General features: G+C 57.1%; 1 protein-coding gene across 1 annotated transcript in view; it reads left to right on the top strand.

The window, feature by feature from the left end:
- Positions 1 to 24,358, top strand: part of NIBAN2 (niban apoptosis regulator 2) — a 48,849-nt gene that overhangs the window by 19,955 nt on the left and 4,536 nt on the right. The window contains exons 2-9 of the mRNA XM_039861413.1: positions 8,692 to 8,822; positions 13,749 to 13,877; positions 15,508 to 15,613; positions 16,849 to 17,016; positions 21,519 to 21,634; positions 22,197 to 22,301; positions 22,399 to 22,561; positions 23,675 to 23,862. Of these exons, the coding sequence (XP_039717347.1) occupies positions 8,692 to 8,822; positions 13,749 to 13,877; positions 15,508 to 15,613; positions 16,849 to 17,016; positions 21,519 to 21,634; positions 22,197 to 22,301; positions 22,399 to 22,561; positions 23,675 to 23,862 (1,106 nt within the window). The remainder of the gene's footprint in view (positions 1 to 8,691; positions 8,823 to 13,748; positions 13,878 to 15,507; positions 15,614 to 16,848; positions 17,017 to 21,518; positions 21,635 to 22,196; positions 22,302 to 22,398; positions 22,562 to 23,674; positions 23,863 to 24,358) is intronic.

Genomic DNA, 24,358 nt, shown 5'->3' with positions numbered 1-24,358 from the left:
TGTGGTGAGAAATCTCTGGGGTGTGCATGGGAGCTTATTGCTCAATGGGGGTGGTGTCTCCCCGGGCGGGGGACCGGCCTGGCTCGATGTCTCTGCCTCTGGCCTCTCATTCTCCGCTTCCTTCCCATTCCTACTGTGTGCTGCGATTTGTCCTAGATGTGGTGGGTACTGCCAGGGGGAGTCAGACAGGGAACAGCCTTTACCCACTGTGAGATCATGGGGGGCTGTGGGAGTAAGTGGGGGGCACCCACCAGCCTGGGGGCTTCCTGGGGGGAGGGACAGTGCTGCAGAGGGCTGAGAAATGAGCTCCGTGGAGGAGAGGGGAGTGTCGCTGACCCGGAGAGCAGCCTGTGCAGGACCCTGTGCACGGAAGGGCCCACGGGGTCTGGGGCATGCTGAGGGGCCCAAGGCAGTGGGAGCCACGGGAGGTTTTTGAGCAGGAGAGGTTGAGGGGGAGAAATTTGGAGGCTGTGGCAGGCGTGACATGAGAGTGGCCTGGCTGGGGGCAGTGACTATTGGCATCATTTGGACTGAGCTGGACTGGCCCCTAGTTAGAAGGCCAGCTTCACCCTGGTGGCCTTGCGTTGGGGAGCAGGGCATGGAGTGGTGGGAATCCTCTGGTGCCCACAAGTGGGGGTCCCAGGGACCTGCCATCGCTCTGCAGATGCTCTGAGCACACCCTTTCTTCAGGGGATACTCTTGGGGTGACCCTTGATCAGTCTCTTGACTTCTCTGGGAGTCGTTCCCCTTCTGGACAAGGACCGGCTTGGGGTGGCGGGAGCGCCCATCTTGGATTTGACTCTGCAGAGCTCCTGCTGCTAGTTTAGGCTCCTAGGCGGTCTGCCCATCCAGACTCCTCTCCTGCCCCTGCTGGCCGATGGAGCCTGTCATTCCCCTCCTCCTCTGGGCTTCCCCGCCTTCTCCCCCTGATTAAAGTCCTGAGCGGGAACCTGTCAGCCTTTCTGTCCACCTTCCTGACGGGGGCCACCCACAGGCCGGTCCTGCGTGGAGCCCTGCCCCCAAAGGAAGGAAGACAGCGGTGAGATGGAGTCACGCAAAGTTTGGTTCCCTGTGAGGCTGTTCTGGGTACACATCATTTACAACCTGGGTGTCCCTAGACTTACCCTGTCTGCATTGCAGTGTCCTTTTGTGTAAAGTGGGGATAAGGCGTGAAATGACACGCGAACACGTGCAGCACCATCCTGGGTGCAGAGCGGGCTCTGAACAAGCAGCTTCTGCTGGTGTTAACGGCGAGCACAGGGGCGGTCAAGTGGTAGGGCCCCGGGCTAGGCACTGGGGGCCGGCATGGCCACCCCGCCCTGTGGGACGTGCTCTGTGACCCTCAGACAGGGCTGACACCTCTCTAGACCCCAAGCTTTTCCTGCTTTCTCATGGTGACAGCACTACTACGACACGGCAGAATGGGGTCCCTGCCCCCTCTGTTTCTGCTGTTCCTTCAGCTCTGGGGTGGGTAGGGTTGGTGTCCCGGGCGGCCTCCCCCACCTCGTCACCCTGGCCCTGCTCCCTGGTGCTCTGGGAACCAGGCAGACAGGTTGTGGGCCCGCCCCGCCCGGCCTGGTTTCAGTCGGCAAATCTCTCAGCCCTGAAACCGGGCCGGGCCCGGTGGGTGAGGCGTGTCTCGGAGCCCGCTGGAGGGACCGGATGGACCAGGAACGGGCCTGGCACCGTGCTCTCGGCTCGGGCCAAAGCAGGGCCGGGACAAACGCGAAGTCCCCAGGGTTGGCACAGAGCTGCCGCGATCTCAGCTGGAGGTCTTCCGCCTGGTGCAGGCGCCCCACGGCCCGCGTGGAGGGGAGCCCTGGCCTGGGCTCAGATCCTGTCCCCACTGCTTCCCAGCTGAGGGACATGGGAAGGGGACTCAGTTCTCTGTCTCCATCTCCTTGTCTGAAACGTTCCTCCGGTGGAGGAACCATCTGCCAGGTGGTTGAGTTGAAGGTTTGAGGGGACTGCAGGGGTCCTCAGAGAGCAGACCTGGAGGCTTTCCAGGCCTGCTCTCTGAGGACCCCTGCAGTGCCTCCTCCCCTTCTCAGCTCAGCAAGCCCCTTCTTCTCTCCGAGCCTTAGTTTCCATAGGCGCACCGTGGGCCCAGCGCCCCATCCCTCAGTCCCCCAGTCCTCCAGCATCGTCAGGGAACTTCAGGCTACCCTGGGGCCTCCCCGGGTCTTGCCAGCCTCCGCTATCTGAGTGCAGGAAGTAGGGTGATCCTTGAATGTTGTCGGTTTGGAAAATCAGAGATTAATGTTCTTCCGGCTGCTGTCTGTGCTGGGCCTGGGGGATGGGCGGGATGGTGGTGCTTGACCTCCATTTCAAGGGCTTCTCCCTGCGTTAGAGGAAGCTTGGACAAGAGGGACTTTATAGGAGTGGCCATGAGTGACATGCCTTCTCCTTGTCAGGGCGAAGAGCTTTCTGTTTCTTAGCTTAGAAGTCTTCTTACAACCCAGTCGGGCATATACTGTTGTGCCATTTTGCAGAAGGGGATACAGAGGCTCAGAGAAGTGTCTTGGCCAAAGGCACACAGCTAGTAGGTGGCAGAGAGCTGAGACTTGAACCCAGAACCCAGAGGAGATAGTGCTCTGTACTACAGGTGGGAGTAGTGCTGAGTCCTGTCTTCCACCTCTTCCCCCCATCCTTCTGTCCAGCCTGGGGGGCCTGCGGTCACCTCCCACTCAGAGCTGACTCACCAGCAGCTCAGAGGAGATGCTGAGGCCAGCATCCTGGTCAGCTCTTGAGGACAACACTGATTAGATTGTCGTTGAGATTTTAGATCAGCTGAGCCAACAGGGACCCACGCACCCATTTAGAACAACTGAGGCCCAGAGAAGATGGACAAGTAAGGACCCAGCAGGCGTGAAGGTTCCCTGCCAGCTCTGACAAGATGGGCTGGAGACCCCAGAGTTCAGTCCTGGCTCTGATAGTGTGGCCAACTGGGTGACCTCGGGAAAGTCACTTTGCCTCTCTGAACCTCAGTTTCCTCATCTGTAAAATGAGGACAGTAAAGTCTGCTTTGCCTGTCTTTTGGGCTCAGGCAAAGACACAGCAAGAAAGCATAAGGCAGGGCTTTGGAAATTGTATTGCAGCCTGAGAGACCAGGGGAGGAAGAAGCTTTGGTATGAGACAAGGTGGGAAACCTGCCTCTTTCCCTTCTAGGCTGTGTATCTTTGAGTAAGTCACCAGGTCTCCCTGAGCCTCAGTTTCCTCATCTGTAAAGTGGGCATACCCATGTCTGTTTGCAATGAGCTGTTGAACATGCAAACGTTCTCAGCGACTAGCACACCTGACAACACCTGACAAGGGCTGGCTGGTGAGAAGGCCCCTGTGGGTAACGCTCGGTGGTCATAGACATCCTAAGATCTAGAGATCTAAGATATGAGACCCCTTACTCAGCCAGCTTGCTGAAAGGCTTGACTCCCAAACAAACCCCATGTGTGTGTGTGTGTGTGAGTGTTTTGCCCTGGCCCCCAAGTCCTGGGAAGTGACCTCTTCGAAGCCAGATGGAGTTACTGTCCTCATGTTACAGATGTGATGTGGAGATGGAGGCCCTGGGTTGGCAGTGGCTCCCCAAGGTCCTAGAGCACAGCGGTGGCCAGGTACAGACTGGGACACTCAGCTCCAGTCCCAGAATTCACGGGCTGCCCTCTCGGGCTAAGGAGAGAATCAGGACCCCCAGAGGTGGGCATTTCCTGTGACAACCCACAGAGGTGCACAGTAGGTTTTTGTTGACTGACAGTGAAATGACCTTTCATGAGTCACTGATCTTCCTGAGCCTCGATTCATACACCTGTAAAACGGAAGGCTGTATTTACCTATATTCACCTCTGGCATCCTTTGAAGAATCTGGGTGTGTGTGTGTTAGGCCTTTTGTCCTAGTGGGGTGAGCTTACTTCCTAATTCTGTGGGACGTGCTGGCAAAGGGGCACAAAAGGGGGCGGTGATTGGCTCCGGGCACCAGCAGAGGCTGGAGATTATGCCAAGGGTCAGGTGGGAACCTGGGTGTGGGGGTGTTCCTGGCACACTCCTGGCCTGGCTTTCCCTCCCCCTCCCCTTTGCCTGTGAGGTCCCTTCCTCCTCCTGGGCTCTCCCTTTGATCTTTGTCTGTCGAAGACTTACCCACTCTTATCATTTATTTTGTGGGTTATTTTCCTCATTCTTTTTTTTTTTTAAGTCTTAATTGGATTTCTTCAAACTATAAAAGCTATACCTGCTAATGATCGTTTTAGTCTCTTACGTTGTTGTTAGAAGCTGGGCACTGCTGGGATTAAGAGTGGCATGTATGGGGGTCCTGAACTGCACACTTCACGTGCTCCCCTCTCCCTGGGGAGCGCTGTCAGTGGATTCGGTTATGTCCACTTCACCGATGAGGAGCTTGCGGCTCTGAGAGCTAGGCAGCTGCGGGGCTGGGCTCTGGCCGAACTGGGACTCGGCCCGCACCCTGGGCTCCTCAGCAGGCGGCTGGGAGCCTGGAGCCGCAGGACAGGCCCCCTCAACACCTCCTGTCTCTTCTCCTCCACCAGTACCAGGGGCGAGTCAATGCGAGGAGGGAGCGAGGATGGCTGAGACGATGTGGAAGGTGGGTGAGGCCGCCACACACCCTGACACGGCTCTGCTCCAGCATCTCTGTCGCTCCCAGCAGCAACTAAATCACTATAACTCACAGGGCCTCCCAGTTCCTGGGCCCAGGACTGGCCCTGCCTCCGGAGAGGGAGCCACGACCCCTTCCTTTTTGCCCTCTGGACTGGGGGTGGGGAGCCCTGGGAACAGTGGTCAGAGCCAGGATCAGGAGGAGGTCGGCAGGCCATGGTTTGAACCCCAGGTGCCTCAGTCCTGCTGTGCGACCTCAGGTGAGCCCCTCATCCTCTCTGGCTCAGAGTCCCCTTTGGAGTGGTGAGCCTTGGTCTTGGAGACCCCAAATTCATGGCATGTGGTGTCTCTAGAAGCTGTGGGAGGAAGCGGGAAGAGCTGGTGCGGGCAGGTGTGAAGGAGAGAGGGGCGCTGAGGCCTCGGGGACCACCCACAAACACGCAGGCGAGGATGCTGCAGTGGGAATTTAAGTTGTAAAGTCCCTGTGGCAGCTTCAGGGAGACAGTTGCTGCAGGGAGGCAGGGAAGGGGAGGGTGCGGTGCTGAGTAGCGTTTACAGGGAGGGTGCCACCTGGGCCTTGAGGCCTGGCCCTCCCGTGGAGGCCTTCCCCAGGGCCAAGCATCTGGCCGGAGAGGGGGACCCTGTTCAGGGCTTCTTCGCTGTGAGCCCTTCGTCCCTGAGGGGGCTGGACTCCTACCCCTCCGGCCTCTCCGAGGTCCCCCTGCCCCAAGTCCTCATCCCCTGCCTTCCTGTGGTGCTTCCTGTGAACCAAGCACGTGGCAGTTCCTCCCAAGCTGTCTTAGAACATCTCTCAAGAATGTGCTCAGGGCTACTCCGCCAGGAAGCCAGCCGCTGCCCTGTTCTTCCAGTCTTTCCTTTCCAGCGCTCCTTTCGCTGCCAAACTTAGATGAGGGTACCCAGCCCCTTGGCACTGCCAGCCCTGTCCCCTTCGTCCTTAATCTCTGGGGGAGTGACATCGCCCTCACCCCTCAATCAGCATTTCCCTTGTCCTGTGGGGCCTGCTGTGGAGCGGGCACTCTGTAATCATGTGGCGAGTGGACCTCCTCTTCCTCAGTGCCGGCCTGCACCAGGCCACAGGCGGTGAGCCGGGGGGATCCACTGGTGATGGGAAGGGCACTAGCCCCGCCCACCCATTGACTGGGTTTGCAGTCAATCCCTAAACAGACAATAGCATTTTCTCTTTATCTCAATCCATTTGGCTCCCGAGTTGGGAGAGCAAGGCTGGATAGTGAGAGACCCCACACTCTCCGATCTCTTTGGTTCTGAAATTTTAGGTAGCGAAGGATTTCTCTAAAAACAGATTCAGATCGGTACAGTTCTTGAGTTTGGATAGCAAGGCATGCCCGTAATTAGAGCTGGGTGCGGTCAGGGCTGGAGTCACTGCAGTCTGGGCATGCGGGCTCATGCGGCTGCCTCTTTTCCTACTCTGCTGAGCGAGGCACCCCCACCCCAGGTTTATGCCCATCCCCTCTCCTCTCACCACCCTCTGCCCGGGGCCTTCTCCTCCTGTCTTCGCGCCCTCCGCTCCCGGACCCTGGTCCCACAGTCTCCCTTGGATAACCTGAAAGGTCTAGAATGGATTTTGTCCCTGCCTCCCACCCTGCCCTGGCCCCTCTCAGCCCAGACGATTAAGGTTTGTCAGACTCATCTGTGCCTTCTGGCTCTGTCTGGGTCACCTTGTTCTGGTTGTCACTTCCTCAGCCCCCACTGGCTTCCTCTCCAACCCACAGCCCCACCCAATGTGGGCCTTGAGGGTGCCTGGCCCTATGGGATGATGCCTGAGCCTTTACCTGGCTAGCCTTGCCCTTTCTGTCCTGCCCAGTCTAGCCCCAGGGGCCTTCTAAACCCAGCCACTCCCTGCCTGGACTTGAAGTCTGGCCTTCCCTGACCTGGCAGCCCCGGTTCGCTTCCTCCTGGGCCTGGCTCCCTCGGGATCGGGACAGATTCCAGTCCTTCCGGAAATGATGCTCTGTCCGAGGCTGGTGCTCCAGGGGTAGGTTAGGCCTCCCAGAGCCGAGGCCGGAGGAACCTCGAGATGGGAGAGCCCACGCCTACCCACCGACTTGCTGGGAGAGTGCCTGCTGGGAGCCCGGCTGCTTGGGGCAGAGTTGGGACAAAACCTCGGGCTGAGGCTTGGTGGGCTGGCGGCTGAGCCTCCTCATCCCTGAAATGAGAGAAACAATAGCACTGACTTCCCGGGGTTTCCGTGAAGATTTTTTGGGCTCACGCATGTGAAACTTGCCCACTCACCGGCTCGGATTAACCATCCGCGGTAACTATTACGGTGGTGATTACGGGATTTTTCAATACTATTGTCATGTAGGATCCCGTTTTCTCCATTTGACCCTAGTGCGTTACCCCATCTCCCTCCACCCCCATCTTGTCTCATCATTTTCCAAAACAATCCCCATGGTCTCTGAGAGAGTTCTGGTTGTTTACGGTTTTTAGAAAGAAGGCATTCAAAGCAAATTCCTCATTTGTTCTCCCCTTCCTCCCTCCCAGAATATGGACAGACATGACCTTGTTCCAGGAAAGGGGAGGACAGGCAAGGCCAAGGCCGCGGTGAGGGGTCCATGGGCTGCTGGGCTGCGCCGTCTCCACAGGGCGTGGAGGGAGTGGGCCTGGCTGAGCCCCTAGGTGTGGGACGTGGGACGTGCTTTTAGGCTTCCTCCTCAGCCACCGCATCCTGGCTGGTTCCCAGGACTGCATCCCAGCTACACTGCCCCCTGGCTGTGTGACCTTGTGCCAGTGACTTAGCCTCTCGGGGTCTCTGTTTCCTCTTCTGTAAAGTGGGAATAACACCAGCCCTTCCTCTCAGAGCTAGTGAGAGGATGAAATGAAATGAAATGCTACGCTAGCAAGGTGCACTCCATACCTAGCGGCCAGCCATGGGAAGGACAGCGTCATGTCAGCCCCTTCTCCTTTGAGGAGGGACCAGGCCTTCGAAACCTGGAATCCAAAACTGTCAGAGGTAGCAGGGCCCGTCCATGATTGGGTCCGATCCGCTCAGTGTGCTGGGGGAAACTGAGGCCCAGAGAGGGAGCTGCACAGTGGGCCAGGCCGTAGCAGCTACTTAGCACCAATAATTCTCTCGCAAGGAGAAGGCCCCCTTGTCATGGGTCAGGACCCTTGCTGGGCCTCGGTTTCTTCATCTGTAAACGCCACCTGGGCAGCTCAAAATACTGAGTGTTTAATATGCGCTGGGCCTGCCCCGGAGGCCACAGCATTCACCTTCTCTGTTTCGTAGCAGAAAAGAGAAACAAACGGGCCAGTGGAAGCAGAAAAGTTGTTAACTTGGTGAATGAGTCAATTTTAGAATATTTACTTTTTTATCGTGAAAGGAGTCATGCTTGTGAAATAATTAAAATGCTATAAAAGCGAATAAAGCAGAAAATGAGATGGATTCTGCTGTCCGCAGCCCCACCCCCTGAGGTCCCACCTTAGCACTCAGGCGCGTGGCCTTCGGGACCTCTTCCCGGAAGTCCCCAGGCATGAATAATTTGTACGCACGAGCCGGAATAACTTTAGATGCGATGACATTCTGTAAGTGCGGTGACATGTGATTCTGTCGCTTGCTTTTCTTTACGTGATGGAATGTGGACATCTTCCCTTTGCTGATACATATTCTTATCGACCCCCCTTGCCCCCCGCTTCTTACTTACATCCTTAAAATTGTGCACACAGCTGCCAGTCGCCCTCCAAAAAGGCCATTCCTTTTTCCAACGACCCCCGGCCTGGGTCAGGCTGCCCATCCCCTCACATTCTGGTCCATCCTTTTGCATTTGTTTGGTGACCGGGGAGGCTGACCGTCTTTTCACTCGTCTCTTGCTTAGTTCCTCGTAATTTCTCTTTGGCCATTTCTCCGTCTAGGGTCATTGCCGGTTTTCCTGTCCGGAGGTTCACCCAGCTGTGTGCAGGAAGGGCACAGCTCTGCCCAGAAATGCATGGAGCTTGTGCAAACAGTTTCACGAGCAGGAATTTGGGGCATTGTGGACGCCCCTCCCTGGGGCAGAGTCGCTGTATGTCGGTCACCATGACGACCTCACGGTCCTGTTTGTTCTTCCCTTCCAGAGAAAACTAGGAAGATCCTGACGGAGTTCCTTCGTTTTTACGAGGACCAGTATGGTGTCGCCCTTTTCAACAGCATGCGCCACGAAATCGAGGGCACCGGGGTGCCGCAGGCCCAGCTGCTCTGGCGCAAGGTGAGGGGCGCCCAGCGGGGCAGGGCGGATCCTGGTCGGGCTCTGACACCTGCTGCCCATGCGGTCTTGAGTGAGTGACGTCCTTCTCCGGGCCTCAGTTTCCCATTGTTGCCGGCAAGGTGTCTAAGGGCCCCGCCAAGCTTCTGAATACACAGATGATGTGGTGGTGTCCCTGAGGCCCCTTTGTCACTGTGGGGGACCTCCCGCCCAGCTCCTCCCCTCCACCAGCAGAGCTGGGGCTCCGCAGTCATCTCGACAGACCCGGGTTCAAGCCCAGCTCCTCCTCTTACTGGTTGTGTGCCCGTGAGCAAATGACCTCACCTTGTGGAGCCTCAGTTTACGCCTCTGTAAAATGGGATGAGCATGTACAGGGTGGTTGCTAGGATTTAAGTTTCCAGTCAGCCGGGTGCCTGGCACAGGGAAGGTGCTCGGACAGTGCTGGCTGACACTGTCATCGTCACCAGTCTCGTCATTGTCCCATTGTTAGTAGTGGGGCTGTGTTCGCCCAGTAAATATTTATCTAGTGAGGGACTGGAAGCTCCTTGGCTCTCTGGCCTGGGGCTGCGTGTGGGCTGGAGGAAGCAAGTGAAGCCTGTTGGGAAGGGGACCCTGTGATTGGCCCCAGGGGAAGTGAGGGAGTGTCAGGGGCACAGGGGGGGCGCTCTGAGTGCCAGGCTGGAAGCCAGCTGCCAGTCTCGGGCCTGGGCTCTTGGGGCGAGACCTGTCCTCGCCCTTCTGTGAGTGGTGCAGGGGGCCCTGTGTTAACCCAGGGAAGTCCTGTTTGAGGGCACTGCACGTCCCTGGGCTGAGGTCATTCCCTTTCAGTGACCTTCACCCTCTGCCCCCTGGATGTCCAGGCAGGTGGCGGGGGAGGGGTGATGAGGAGGAAGGGCACCAGAGCCGCCGCCTCTGCAGGTGGCCTGGCTCTGGAATGACCGAGCAGCAGCCAGAGGCTACTTGCTCTTGGCTGGTGGCCCCTGAGCAGAGTGCCCACCCGCTTCTGTCTGGGAACCTGACTGGCTGAGCCGATCCCTTGAGAAGTGGGGTCCAAACCAGGTCAGCCGGGTAACCCTCGTGTCTGGCGCTCAGGTCATCAGTGGCTGAATGCCATGGCTGGCGGGCTGAGTGGTTGCCCTTGGCCCCCTTGCCACACCTCCCCACAGCCCGGTTGGCTGCCTCTGGGTTGCCCCAGTCAGCTGTGCTTCGAGGGTCTGGGGCCAGTGCCATAGGGGAGGGATGGAGCCTGGAACCTCGTAGTCTGGTGAGAAAGAATTCAGGAGGGGCTGGGTTCAAATCCTCTCAGTTGAGTCATTCTTTAAGGCTCAGTCTCCTCATGTGACAGATGGGTGCTCTCTGCAGGGGGCTGTGGTGAGGATTCAGTGAGAGGATTAATGGCGTGTGGGATTTCTAAGGATGAGTCCCGACCTGCTGGGTAACCTGAGACATGTGGCTTCACCTTGCTGAGCCTCAGTTTCTCTGTCTGTGAAGTGGCATTCAGAGCGAAGAGTCATCAGGGGCCAGAGGAGTCACTCTGTGGGCTTCGTGGAGGGGGGAAGTAGTTTTGTGGGGCTTGCTGGCATGCATGAGCCGGGGGGAGGGGTGGGTCTGGAGGGCACAGAGGAGGTGGCAGAGCAGACAGAAGAGGCTGAGAGGGCCCCACACTGGGATTTCATTCCACTCCCACCCTCCAAACCGAGTAACTAAAAATGTCCCTATTTACCACGAGACTAAAGAGGCGGGAGCTGGCGTCACTTGACCTGGCTTTGAGGATTTATTACCCTTTGGTGTCTTCTCAGTGGGAGGAATAGCCAGAGGCCTTAGCTCAAGGGGGTAGGAGAGCTGCTGATGAGACAAGGGATTACCCTGAGAGAGAGACAGGCAGGAGACGCCGTCAGGTCAGGTGCCGTGGCCCTCCACAGACAAGAGACAGACCGTAACTGTAAACAGCCATTTGCACGGTCAAGCTAGCGCTCTGAAGGGGCGAACTCAATCCATGGGGGCCCGACATCATCTGGGTGGCTCATGAGGGCTTCCTGGAAGAAAGGCCCTCTCAGCTGAGGACCTTATGAGAGAAGGAATATTGCACCAAGTCAATGGCACGTGCAAAGCCCTGGGGCTGAGCCTTACACCGGCTTGCCTGGCTGGTGGAGACAGCACTCAAACCAGGTCCCAGATCGAGCCAAGGGCTCTTTCTGCCTCAACCCCCAGCCTTCTCAGGGTGAGGGTAAGTCAGGGCTCTGTCACAGCCTCTCGGAGCATATGTTCCTTTGATCTTGGACCCAAAAAAGGCTGGTCCCCTGGTGTCATGGCAACCTTCCTACCTCTTGATAACGGAGGGCAGAGTGGAGATGTGGCATGTCCTGGGTGTCTGGCAGGAGCACACCTGGGTGATGGGAAAGGCTTTGGACCCAGTCCAGGGGAGCTGCTTCTACAGAGTGGGCAGAGCTAGAATTGCGCCCCCCCACCCCCAATTTGGAAAGAAATATCCCAGGGAGGTAGGTCTCAAATAAACCGAGACAGAAGTGGGGGCCCCCTGACAGCACTAAGCTTTTACTCTGCATGAGAAATGCCTTTTACACTCACAAGGGTATGTATTTATTGTAGGAAAACAGAATTAATATGTCAGCAAAAAGAGTAAAATGAAATCACCCACGATCCCCGAAAAACAAGAACTTTTGGTCTCATTTTTGCCACTCGGGCAATTAGCCACCATGATGTTAAATCATGGTAGTAATATCATAATAATAGAAATAATAATATGAATAACGAGCATCATAATAACATCAACCGTTTTTATTAGCAACAATAATGAAAAATAATACAATAAAAATAGTAATAATAATAATAAAAACAAACAAGAATAAAAAATAGGTACTTTGTGTGGGCACGGTTCATCCTGTTGGCACAGCTCGGCTGCCTGACAGATTATGATTATGTCCACATCTGCGGGTGCTGAGGCTTTGAGAGGTGGAGTCGCCTGTCCAGGCTCCCCTGGTGTGGACAGTGGAGGTGGGACTGGAACTTGGGCTGTCGGAACCGGGCCGGTGCTTCATCCAACCACCACCCACCAAAGATTCCCACCACGTCATCAGAGGGCTTTGCAGTCCCGAATATTTTGCCTGGGCTGTTGGTTCCGTTCTGTTTTCTGCAGGCTTTCCAATGGAAACACGACTCTGCCATTTGAAAGTCTTAAAAATAAAGCTCAAACCTGCAAGCCATCACCCATTACAGGCTGCCCAGGATTTGGGGGTGGACTTAGGGATGGAGGCGTTGAGCTCGCCTGGACCTGGGAAGGCCTGCCTGGGCAGCGAGCTGTGCCCTTAGGTGCAGGCGCCCACTGCCCCTGAGTCGAGGCTTTTGCCCTAAGCAGAGGCCTGGGGGGGATTGAAGGGCTTCGCAGGCTGTCAGGAGAGCTGTATCTGCACTCTTTCTAGAAGACCTGGGCATTGAGAGGTGGGTTGACAGTTGGCCCTGGTCTAAATATAGACCACTGAACTGCAGCTTTGTGACTTGGGCAAAGCCCACTGTGTGTTAAAGTGTGGGGGGTGGTAGGGGGGAACTGCTTTTTCCTGTAAATATTTTTATCCCTGGGTAGGAAGCAGTCTGCGGGGGTCCTATTGTTTAAGTACAATGGGCCCTCATTTTCCAAGAGTGTTTTGGCATTTCCCCTTGAAGAGTGTCGGGGAGGTTGCTGGGGAGAGGGGGCTGCGTGTGAGGAGCCAAGCCTGGGGTGGGAGAGCAGCTTGGCAGGGGCTGCTCACGTCTGACTGCAGCTGCAGGGCAGCCCAGAGACAGCGAGCGACCTAGGAAGGATTAGGCACCGTTAACATAATGCTTTCTCCCATTATTGCATATGATGCATATTTCCTTTTGCAAATGGAATCATATTTATTGTAGAACAGACGGAAGCTGCCTAAAAAGCCAGAGACCCCAGACTCCCCCAGCTCCTCCTCTCCAGGAGTAAGCCTGCCCCCTTGCCGCCTGTGTCTCCTTTCCTGAATCTTCCGGGTGCCGATCTGCTCAGGACGGCCACCCCCTGCTTCTCCCCACATAAGTCCCTAACGGAGCGGGGAGCCTGACCCAGACTGAGGAATCCTGATGGTGGCCACGGTGGCTCCGTGTGTCGTGAGCTGCGTGCATTGCCTGTCAGGTGCCAACTGCCCGTGTGATGTTTGCTCGGGTCATCTGGGATCCTCAAGATACTTCGATGAATTCGGTGCTGTCTCCATTTTACAGAAGGGAAAACTGAGGCTCAGAGAGGTGATATGACGAGTCTGAAGTCACACCGCGTCAGAGGTCGAGTCGAGGCTAGGGCTTTGCGGGAATGTCTGGGTGGTCCCGCTGTCTCCAGTCTGCCAGGATGCCCGTGAAGTGTCGAACCCGCCAGACTGAGGTCCCCTCCCTCCTGCCCAGATTCACGTCAGCTGTCAGAGCTGAGCACGTTCTCCGGAGCCACCTTGGTCAAGTGTGTGTTGCCCTGAGGATAAGCTGAGGCCCAGGGCTGAGAAGAGGCTTGGGGGTGCTGGCGTGGGGGTGTCCCCTCTGCTGGGGTGACAGCCGTGCACCCTCGCTGTAGTGGGGGCGGACCGGGAAGCAGCTTGCCGCAGACTCCAGAAAGTCCCAGGCCCGTCCTGAGGTAGCCGTGTCTGCTGAGGGCCAGGACGGACTAGGGTCCTGGCTGGGCTCTGAATCGTGGTGCTCGGCCTGGGTTCAAGCCCCGACATCACCGCTGCTCCTCCTGGGTCTTGGGGAGCCCCCTTCACTGCCCTGGGCCTCACTTTCCTCGTCTGCCCAGTGGGTGAGACACAGCCCTGCCTCGGGGGGCCCTTGCAGGTGAGCACACAGGCACTGCAGGCCAGGCTGTCACCTTCTTGGAGGACCCGTTCCCTCGCCAGGCCTCACTGCCCGCCCTCCTCGCTCCCACAGGTGCCGCTGGATGAGCGCATCATCTTCTCGGGGAACCTCTTCCAGCACCAGGAGGACAACAAGAAGTGGAGGAACCGCTTCAGCCTCGTGCCCCACAACTATGGGCTGGTTCTCTACGAGAACAAAGTGGTGAGGCCGCCGCCCCAGCCAGCCTGGGGCCCCGCGCTGAGCCCCCAGCCCCTCCTGGCCCCAGCCGGGTCTTCTTCCCCTTCTCCTCAGACACCCGCCTCCCCCGGCTGTCTTCCTCTAGAGTCGTTATCACGCCACTCGCCCCGCTCCTAAATCCGGGACACCAGACCCCCACCCTCACCCTGCCGCCCGCATCCCCACTCTGCCGTCACCAGGGCCAAAGCGGAACCTCAGCACCCTCCCCAACCCGTTCCCACCTCCCCGGCTCTAAATTTCATCCATCCAGGCATCCAGCTCTCTGGCTCCCCGATAACCAACTCGCTAGCTCCTACCCGCCCCTCCAGACCTCTCTCAGGTCCCTCCAAAGCTCTGCATTTCCAGGGCCCTCGCCCAGGCCTCCCCCACCTGGGCCTCCTGCCGCTCAGCTCCTCGCAGGTCCCACCCTTGTTCTTAAGCAGCCATTCCCCGCCCGCTTACCCCTGGATGGTGGTTCTATCTCCTTCCACCCCCTTGCACCTCCCTGCCCTGCAATGGCCGGATGTGTCTTGCAGAGAGTCCTTATCTTTGCCGTGAGCCCCTGGAGAAGAAGCCCTACCCCGTTACGGCGCAGACCCAATTTTTTCTACCAGACATTTCTCCAGAGCAGCTAGAAGACAGGCTTGAGCCGTCTGTTTCAAAGCAAGTCAGTGCTGGAGTAACAGTCAGGAGCAACCTATTGCCCCAGGGCGGTGGTTCTCAAATTGGTAGAATTGAATGGGACTCGCCTGGGGGGCTCGTTAAAATAATCTGGACGGTGTCCTAGAGGTTCCATCTGCTCTGGAGAAATGTGTTGAATAGTGACACCTAGTGGCAGGATATAGCATGGCAACCCAGCTGTATGAGCTACTGCAGAGCCACGTTTTTCCCCACTGAAGGAAGAAAGCAGTGCCCAGACCTAACTCTCCTCCAGAGGGGACTTGTGTGGTGCTCAGAACTTAGGAAGCTGGTGGACAGGATGACGGTCAAAGACCCTGGGCTCTGGAGGCTGACAGGCCATGTTCATGTCCTAGGTCCCTACTTGCAGCTGTGTGAACTTGTGGCTGATAATGGGACCCACCTATTGGGTTGTGAGTGTTCTGTGCAATGAAGCATGCAGTGCCTATAGCACAGTGTCTGATATGTAGTGAATGCTCAGCTAGTGGTAGCTACGGATAGTAGAGGCGGTAGTATCGGTAGTGCTGACAGTAACAGAAATCTCAGCATGTTTACTTGTCCTTGCTGCGCCAGGCACTGTGGACTGCCTCACTCAGACCTCACGCAGCCCTGTGAGGTAGGAGTCATTATTACCCTGGTCTTATAGAGGAGGAAAGAAGCCTGGGAGGTGAAGGAGGCTTGTCCTCAGTGTCATACAGACGGTAGTCAAGTGGAGCCAGGATGTGAGCCCAGAGCCTGGGTCCGGTCACTATACCGTGTTGACTCGTGTTGGCTAGACTCCTCTTTCTGTTCCCTGCTCCTCCATCCTTTCCCTCATCCTCCTCCCCACCTTGGGCAGGCAACACTGAGTTGGGTCCTGGAGCCAGAGTTGGAGATGGGATTTACCCTAGACCACACCTGTAACCCCCAGGGACCGTCTCTCTTACCCTCTCCTTAGGCATATGAGCGGCAGGTCCCACCCCGAGCTGTCATCAACAGCGCAGGCTACAAAATCCTCACATCCGTGGACCAGTACCTGGAGCTCGTTGGCAACTCCTTACCAGGTAAAGGAGCAGCCATTCAAAGACAAAATGCCCTGGGATGTGGCTGGGGGAGGCAGGGGCGGGGAAGGGCAGTCCTGACCCCTGAGCTCCAGGCTCCAGCTTTGCAGAAGGACCAGCATGGCCTAAGCCCACAGAGAGGAGGCCTGAGGCCACACAGGGAATCAGGGCTGAACCCCAGCAGCGTGGGCTCCACCCCAGTACCCAGCTTCCTGAACCCGATGGCCACAGCTGTGCAGTGGGGCTCTCACCCTCTATCCTTCCTCTTTCCTGAGTCCTTGAGGGACTGGGGAGAAGACGATCGGGGTGACCCAGCTTTGTAAACTGCTGAGTCAATACTGCATTTGCGAGGAGTTATTTTCGGCGTCCTGTTTCCAACCCATCCTGTCACAGGCTCCCGGAAGCCTTATGAGAACACATCTGCCTCTCAGATGATCCCGGGGAAACTAAAGGGTTGGGGGGAGATGCTGGCCCTGGGAGCAACGTGTGCCCCCAGATAGGACGTGGGACTAAAGCGCCCCTGTGTGGCTGAGGGCTCAGGTGGTGTTGGCATTCCTGGATTCCAGCCCCTGCTCTGGCTTTGTTTTGCTGTGTCTTCTTGGGCAACACGGCACTGACCTTGGGGTAGTCTGGACCCCACGGTGTAGTCAATGAACACGGTGCTGTGTTCACTGAGCCCAGCCCAGGGACACAGACAGAGCCAGGGCGCAAAGAAAAATTGCTATTGTCCTGTTATTAACAGCAGTGGCGAGGACCACTCATCTCACTGGATCTCGAATATCCATGTAGTTAAAATAGAGAGAGAAAAATCTCCTTTTATTTATTTTCTACCCCCCATCTCCCAGGCCTCCCTTCCCCCCGCTTGGACATTTAAACCACACTTTGGCCTCCACAGCTAAAAGTTAAAGGGAAACCCAAGAAGGTAATGCTTGGCCTCGTACCTGAGGGCTCTGACCCTGGTCATTTGTGACTCACACACGGAGTTTAGAACCTTCCCCAAGAGCGAGTGGATGTGACTGCATTACCAGCTCTGAGAAATGGGTCTAAACAGGTGCCAGGGGATTCTGGGGCCCCTTCAGCCAGGCTGTGGAGGACGCAGCAAGAAAGGATGCTGCCTCCTCAGTGACGTGCTGGTCACCCCAGGACAGGCCGACTCTCTCTGGACCTGAGCCTACCCCTCAGATTAGGACCCAGGGCAACTGCAGAGGGCAGCCGCTCAGAGCTCACTGTGTCCACAGGGACCACCTCGAAATCGGGCTCCGCCCCCATCCTCAAGTGCCCCACGCAGTTCCCACTCATCCTCTGGCATCCTTCTGCACGACACTACTACTTCTGCATGATGACAGAAGCCGAGCAGGACAAGTGGCAGGCTGTCCTGCAGGACTGCATCCGGCACTGCAACAACGGTGAGTGGCCTTCAGGGCCCCGGGCCACGGTGGGGGCATGGAGTGAGATCCCCTGGGTTTTTGCCGAATGGTGGCACCTAGTGGCTGAGTGTGGTATGGCAACCCTGCTCTACGAGCTGTTGTCATTTTCCTTCTGGGCTCGTCAGAAACCATGGTGATGCCACCCTTAGCCTTTTTCCCTGGATGAAAACAGTTCTGCATTGCTCAGAAAAAATTCAGGAAATTGCTCTCCAGATGGGTGTGGTTAGCTGTGCCCTCGAACCCTGGGTCACAGGATCAGAATCCCGATGCTGCCACTTCCTTAGGACCTGACTTACCTCTGAAATGGAGATATGATTCCTCCTGTGTCTGAGAGTTCACAGTGAGAATCCACTCAATGCTTATACAAATTCTTTTTTTTTTTTTTTTTTATTATATCATTTCTTCCCTTACCACCAACCTCTAGTTAGTCTGAGAAGTTCACTTCCGCCCTCGGGGCCTCAGTGTCTTCTCATTTGTGAGCTTATGAGGTCTTGTCCGGCCCACTCATTCACTCAGCAAACATTTTTAGTGTCTGGGCACTGAGGATGCAACAGGGAGGAAGACGTGGTCCCGGCCCCTGAGCTGCCTGCAGCCTGGTGGTGGAGACAGATGTTAAACAGATGGGTTCACCTGGGGCGATGAGTCACAGCTGTACTGGGTGCTGGGGGAGTCACCAGGGGAGGCTTGAGGGTGTGACTGTACTGGGGTGGTGGGGGGGTTGCTGATCCTGTGTTTGGGGTGGGTGGGTCAGGGCGGCTCCCTTGAGGAGGTGTTGGTTCAGCTGAGTCTCCCAGCAGCGTGAGGAGACTTCCTGACAGGTGGCAGCGGCATGAGGGGAGGCCCAGAGGCGGGAGCAGGTTAGAATGGCAGGAGGCCCTGAAGAGGAGAGGGGGAGACCTGAAATGGGGCTGCAGGGGACCCTGGGGTCAGGTCAGGAGAGCCTCGTAGGGCTCTAAGGAGTTTGATCAAGAAAGCTTGTGATTGTTTCCGGAAGTTCTTTCTGCGCTTGTGGAAGGAGCAACCCTGTTTTGTCTCCTAGTGACCTGGCCTTGGGGCAGCAGAGGGAGGCGGCTGTGCCTGCCGCTGCCCACCCTGCGGGCCTGGCACACCTTGGGCTCAGCTCCACACGGAGGTGGACAGGTGGTGGGGGCACCCGTGCCTGGAGGCCGGCAGCCATGGTGACTCGGCTCACCTCACCCACCCTCTGGACTCTCCAGAGCCGCCTCTGCCCTGTCTGGAGTCTGACAGGCAGAGGAACCAGGTCTTCGTCAGGCCGATCCCTGCCACCTGGGCCGGGCCTTGGCGCCCACAAAGGGCCTCCTGTTCCCAGGTCCCCAGAGGTGGTGGGGCCAGGACTGGGCGGAGGTGATTTGGTCTCTGGTTGCCTGGAGGAGGGGGCGCCCTCCCTCCTCCCTTCTTCCTCCCTCCCTCTCTCCCTCCCCCTAACCTTGGCCCAGCTCCACCCTTTCCAGGTGTCCAAGGCTAATGGCTGACCTGGCAGGGTGACCCCAGGTCAGGTGGAGGATGGGTCACCCTGCCAGGTCAGGTGGAGAATGAGGTGGGGAAGAGTCACCATTTCAGTTCCCCTGGGGGATGATCAACTGGGGCTTTGTGGGATTGTTAGCAGGGGTAAATGAGCCGGCTCTTGTAGAGCACTTGGCCCCGCGCCTGGCATCTAGCGAGTGCTCAGCTGGGAGGCCTAGGGGAGCCCCTTGGGCGTGGGTGCTGCGGGCAGGAGAGGAGGTCAGGGAGAGCTGCTGAGGGGCAGGAAGGAGGGCGAGAAGGGGTGTCTTGCAGCAGGAAAGTGTTCCAGAGCTGACAAGTCTGGTTTCAGACGTGCCTTTCCTCCACGCTGAGGACTGTGGGAAAGTTCTCGGCTTCCTTGAGCTGGGGAGGCTGGGCCTGGAATTTGTGGAGCCTGGAATTGCTCACTCCAGGGGCTGCCAGGGAAGTAGGGGGTGGGGGGTGAAGGAGGCCAAGCTGGGTGGACGCCAGCTCATGGAGCGGGGGGCCCTCACATCCTGCATTCCTGGAGCAGCTGGGGGTGGCAAGAGGCAGCTGAGGCACTGAGCTGAGCCCTGGGGGTGGGCGTGGGGCGCAGAGGTCAAGGCCTCTTCCTGTCTGCTGCCCAGGACTAAGGAATGCGATTTCCTTTCTCAGCCTGACACCGATGACCCCTCAGGCTGGAATTCTCCAGGTCTCGCTGGAGTCAGTGGGTTGTGGGTTCGAGCCCTGGTCCTTCCCTAGCTGTGTGTCCTTGGGCCAGTAACTGCCTCCCTGAGCCTCTTCTCATTGGGAAAAGCGGGCTGAGAATGGCCGTTCCTCACAGGACTGTTTTGAGGACTGGATGAGGAAATGTGTTCGAGTGTCTCACTGGCTCTGGCGCCACAGCAAAGCATCACGGACCGGGTGTCTTAAACAGTAGAAATTAATTTTCTTACAGTTCTGGAGTCTGGGAGTCCAAGGTCAAAATGTCAGCAGCTTCGTTTTCTTCTGAGGCCTCGCTCCCTGGCTTGCAGGGGGCCACCTTCTCCCCGTGTCTTCACATGGTCCTCGCCCCCGTGCGTGAACATTTTCTGTGCCCAGATTTCCTTTTCGTAAGGACACCGGTCATATCGGATCAGAGCCCTGCCTAGTGACCTCATTTTACCTTAATCTTTTAAGTCTCTATCTCTAAATACAGTCCCATTCTGAGGTTCTGGAGGTTAGGGCTTCAACATATGAATTTGAGGTGCGTGTGGGGGGACACAATAGCTCGGGGGGGGGTGACCCTTACTTTTATAAAACTTGGCAGCTCGGCATGCAGACAAGGGATGCTCTGAGAGTCTGGGTGAGCAGAGTCAGGGCTCGAACCGTCAGCCTCCTTCCTGCTGCCTGCCCTTCTTGCCGCTGGGAAAGCATCCCAGCCTGGCACACCTGGCTGTCGCCTGTAGAGTGTAAATGCCCTGACGTCGAAACCTGGTCTCTGGGGGACAGTGTCCCTCCTTGGGGCAGGGGGGTGGTGGGGTGGTGGTTCTCCTGGCCCAGGTGGGTGGCACCCCGCCCCAGGGGCTCTGCACAAGCCTCGTCTAGAACACCCCTTCTCTGCTCCAGTCACTCCTGCCTGATGTCAGGGCCCTGACATGCAGGGGTAAGACGCCCCCTGCCCCCATTTTAGTTCAGGGAGCGGCCACTGCACGGATGGGGCCCGGGCCTCAGTTTCCCCACTGCTGAGCTCCCTCCCAGCTCCGACAGGCAGTGATTTCTGCGGTCAGCCGGATGTGGGAAGGGAGGGGTCTTCCCCACACCAGAGCGGGGCTTTTTCTCTGTGGGGGTGATTCAGCCTGTAGTCATCGCAGGAGGAGCTTCGGTTTCAGGGGTGCAGGGTGCTGTTTCCCTTCCCTCAGCTCTGGGGACACAGTGGTCGGGGGCATGTGGCCAAGGTAGCCGCCCGCTGCCTGGCTCTGTGGTGTTTAACCACACTCTTCCCCAAGCCAGCTTTTGCAACTTCCTGCAGCCTGCCTCCCCAGCACCCAGTCTGGAGCTTCATTGATACCTGGCTCACCATCACGGGGGAGGTGGGCAAACTCAGATGGGCCACCGCCACTACTAACAAAAATAGAAAAATTGTATTTCGTAGTCAGACCCGAATACACAGTGGTGACCGAGGGCCTGCCCACAGAAGCAAAAGCAGTTTCTTGCTACAGTTACTCGTCGCGTACAATATGCAGCCCCATGCTGGGGCCTGCACTGTCGTCCCTGGAGCCTCCCAGTGGTTGTGCAAGGCCAGGCCGGGTCATGGTTCCCACTGTTCAGAAGGGGACACTGAGTCCCTTTAGGTTTCAGTGATCTGGAACCAGGCTTGGCAAACTATACCCCATGGGCCGAATTCAGTCATGGCCGACTGCTGTACATCAAGTTCACGCACAGGTTGTCTGTGGCCGCTTCCGTGCATGCTGCAATGGCAGAGTTGCGTTGCGGCAGAGATGATCTGGCCTGCAAAGCGGAAAGCATTTATCGTCTGGCCCCGAGCAGGGGAAAGTTGCAGGCCCCCGAAGCAGAGAGTAGGGGGCAGGACGAGAATGAAAACCTCAGGGCAGCCACCCCTGGGAGGATGGGTGGCTTCTAGTCCTGGCTCTGCCATCGCTGCCCGGAACCTGGTCTGACAGCTGTGCAGTACAGAGAATGACGGTCCTCGTGTCTTGGGGTGGTTGTCAGGACTTGACATAAGCGGGGTCTGAAGGCCTGCCTTGCTGCTGTCGGTGGTGTTATTGCTGTTGCGGTCACTCCAGCTTCTCCTGCCACAGTTACTACAAAGGCAGTGGAGGGTCACAGGTGGCGGTGTGCATGGGTACACTCCTCCCTGTGTGTGTGTGTGTGTGTGTGTGTGTGTGTGTGTCTGTGTGTGTGTTTGTGTGTGTGTTTGGCCGTCAGTCGGTGGTCTTGGTGGAGGCCACGGGGCCGTCCTGCTGACCTCCCCTCCCCCTCCCATCCCCGGGCAGGGATCCCCGAGGACTCCAAGGTGGAGGGCCCTGCGTTCACGGATGCCATTCGCATGTACCGCCAGTCGAAGGAGCTGTATGGCACCTGGGAGATGCTGTGTGGCAACGAGGTGCAGGTGAGGCCAGGAGAGCTGGCAGGGAGACTGTCCAGAGGGTGGAGCTGGGCACAGAGATGGGGCTCTGGGGCACTGAACGTTCGGACAGAGACGACGAGCTCAGATTTGGACAAGTGGAAGCTGAGGTGGGTCATGCAGGTGGAGATACTTGTTATTTTGTTCAGTCATTTACTGAGCGCCGGCCCTGGACCAGGGGCTGAGGCACCGCTGTGAACAAGAGGGACGTAGCTCTGGCCCTCTCTGTCTAGCAGGAAAAACAAACATTTGACAAATAAACACACACACCTCCATGCTTAGGCAAGGGGAGAGAGGTGCGGTGTTCTGGACAGGGAGGCCGCGTGTGCAAAGGCCCTGAGGTGGGACCCCTGAGCCTGCAAGATGCCCAAACAGATAAGCTGGGACCTGTGGGAATGATGCTCAGGAGAGAGACGAGTGGAGACATGGAGCAAAGGGCCAAACCGCAAGGGAGTAGGGACCTGAGAGGCCGGGCTTGACCATACGTGGCGAGGAGCGCGCCTAGACACAAGCCAACCCCTGCCCCGGCTGTGCCTCCCGGTTCTAGATCCTGAGCAACCTGGTGATGGAGGAGCTGGGCCCTGAGCTGAAGGCGGAGCTCGGCCCCCGGCTGAAGGGGAAACCGCAGGAGCGGCAGCGGCAGTGGATCCAGGTGGGTGGGCCTGGGCTTAGGGGCGGGGGCGGGCGGTGGGGGCCTGCAGTTTCCCGGCACCCTCATCCTGGCCCTGACACCGAATCTCTGCCCCCAGATCTCGGATGCTGTGTACCGCATGGTGTACGAGCAGGCCGCAGCGCAGTTTGAGGCGGTGCTGTCTAAGCTGCAGCTGGCCCGGCCAGCCATGGAGGCGGTCATCCGCACCGACATGGACCAGATCATCACCTCCAAGGAGCATCTGGCCAGCAAGATCCGAGGTAGGCAGACCACCTGCCTTGCCTGTCATCGCCCAGCTGAGCTGCTGGGACCATGGGCTCTCCAGAGGCCCGGACAGACCGCCTTTACTTCATGGATCCGTGTACATTTCTCAGCGATGACACAACTCATTGTTTTACAAAACAGAAATCAAATCCGAGCCATTTTTTTTTTTTTCCCAACCCCTGTGAGTTGTTTTGTAGCTATTATTTCTATAAAGCCAGATCTCGAAGATCTAGATTTCTGTCAAGGAGGTTCAGCTTCTGCTCATCTTTGATTAGTCACAGATTGACACCACGTGTCATTTTAGCAGACGTCGGCTTAACTTTGTGATGATTCACTTTCACCAAATCTGACTTTTCCGAGCGAATTTATGCGCCTTTCTGTTCCTAGCCAGATGGGACCCTTTTTGGTCCCTTGTCATCGTAACACATTGGCTGTGTGCAGTTTTAGCTGTTGTCAGTTGCTCGAGGATGTTTGTTTGCTAGCTGTGTTCATTGTGAGCTGCCTAGGACACCAAGAGCCGACATTTATTTTGTGGAACAAACAATACACGTTGGGCAGGGGAAAGGGAGGGACATCAAAACACCGGAGGGTAAAAATGCCTTGGTCTGAACGTCCTGGAGATGGTCCCGGCCCCCGGGGACGCTGCCTTTCACGTGGTTACACCGTGCCAGAGCAGGACTGGGCTTCATGTTTGCAGAACCGAGGCTCAGGGAATCGACTAAAGCGTTCTCCCTTTTTTTTCCCTAAATGAAGGAGCAAGACCCCCAAAGATGTTTTTCTCTACCTCTAGCGAAGCAGAAAAACCACCGGCACCTTTAGACCAAACGTTCCCTAGCTTCTTGTCATCATAGTTTCAGAAACATCAGGGTCCAGTCTCAGAATACCATAGTATTTTGTCTCCATGGATTTCTCCACGGCCAATGAGTCTTTATTAGCTTTCTCTAGAATTATTGTTTGCTACTGTTGTCACCTGTAGATTTCTCCCCCCCCGCCATTTTTTTTTGATTTCTTTAAAAAAATAACCTAGCGGCATGCCTCTAGCTTCCGGGGGGCTGGCTGGGGAGATGCCTCCGGGGTGGCATCAGCTAACCTGCTCCCTCTGGGCGCAGCCTTCATTCTCCCCAAGGCGGAGGTGTGTGTCCGGAACCACGTTCAGCCCTACATCCCGTCCATCCTGGAGGCCCTCATGGTGCCCACCAGCCAGGGCTTCACGGAGGTGCGGGACGTCTTCTTCAAGGAGGTCACCGACATAAACCTGAACATCATCAATGAGGGCGGCATCGACAAGCTGGGCGAGGTGAGGCCAGTCCCCTGCTCCTCCTTGGGAAGCGGGGGTGCCTCCTGGGTTTGGGTCGGGCCCTCGCTGTGACCCAGGGTGGGCCGCCCCCTCCTGGCATAATCCATAAGTAGAGGGTCTGAGGGGCTGAGTGCGTGAAGCCATAGCTGTTGGCTGCCCTGTGGGGGGCTGGCAGGGAGAAGAAAGGGGAGCCTACCCCCTGCCACCAGGTTTGTAAGCCAAGCTGGTTACTAAATAATCAAAGACCTTAACAGAAGGGAAGGAGAGAAGGAGGACAAGAAGGAAAGAAAGGAGGGGAAAAAGGAAAGGTGAGCTTCAGCTGTGAGTTATGTAATTATCGAGGTAGAATTAAATACATGGATGCCATTTCACGTACCCCAGGAATGGAGATAGCCCAGTTCTCTCACTGGTCCTCAGTTATTTGGTTCTTTGGCTGAATGCCCTCCCACAGACCCCATATTGGGGTCCTTGGCTGCCTGGAGCCGTACATAGTTGT

This window comes from Pteropus medius, unplaced genomic scaffold (assembly GCF_902729225.1).
Source record: "Pteropus medius unplaced genomic scaffold, Ma_sr-lr_union100, whole genome shotgun sequence".
Classification (NCBI taxonomy): domain Eukaryota; kingdom Metazoa; phylum Chordata; class Mammalia; order Chiroptera; family Pteropodidae; genus Pteropus; species Pteropus medius.
Note: the sequence above shows the minus strand (reverse complement) of the source record. Positions and strands in the feature narration are given on the sequence as shown.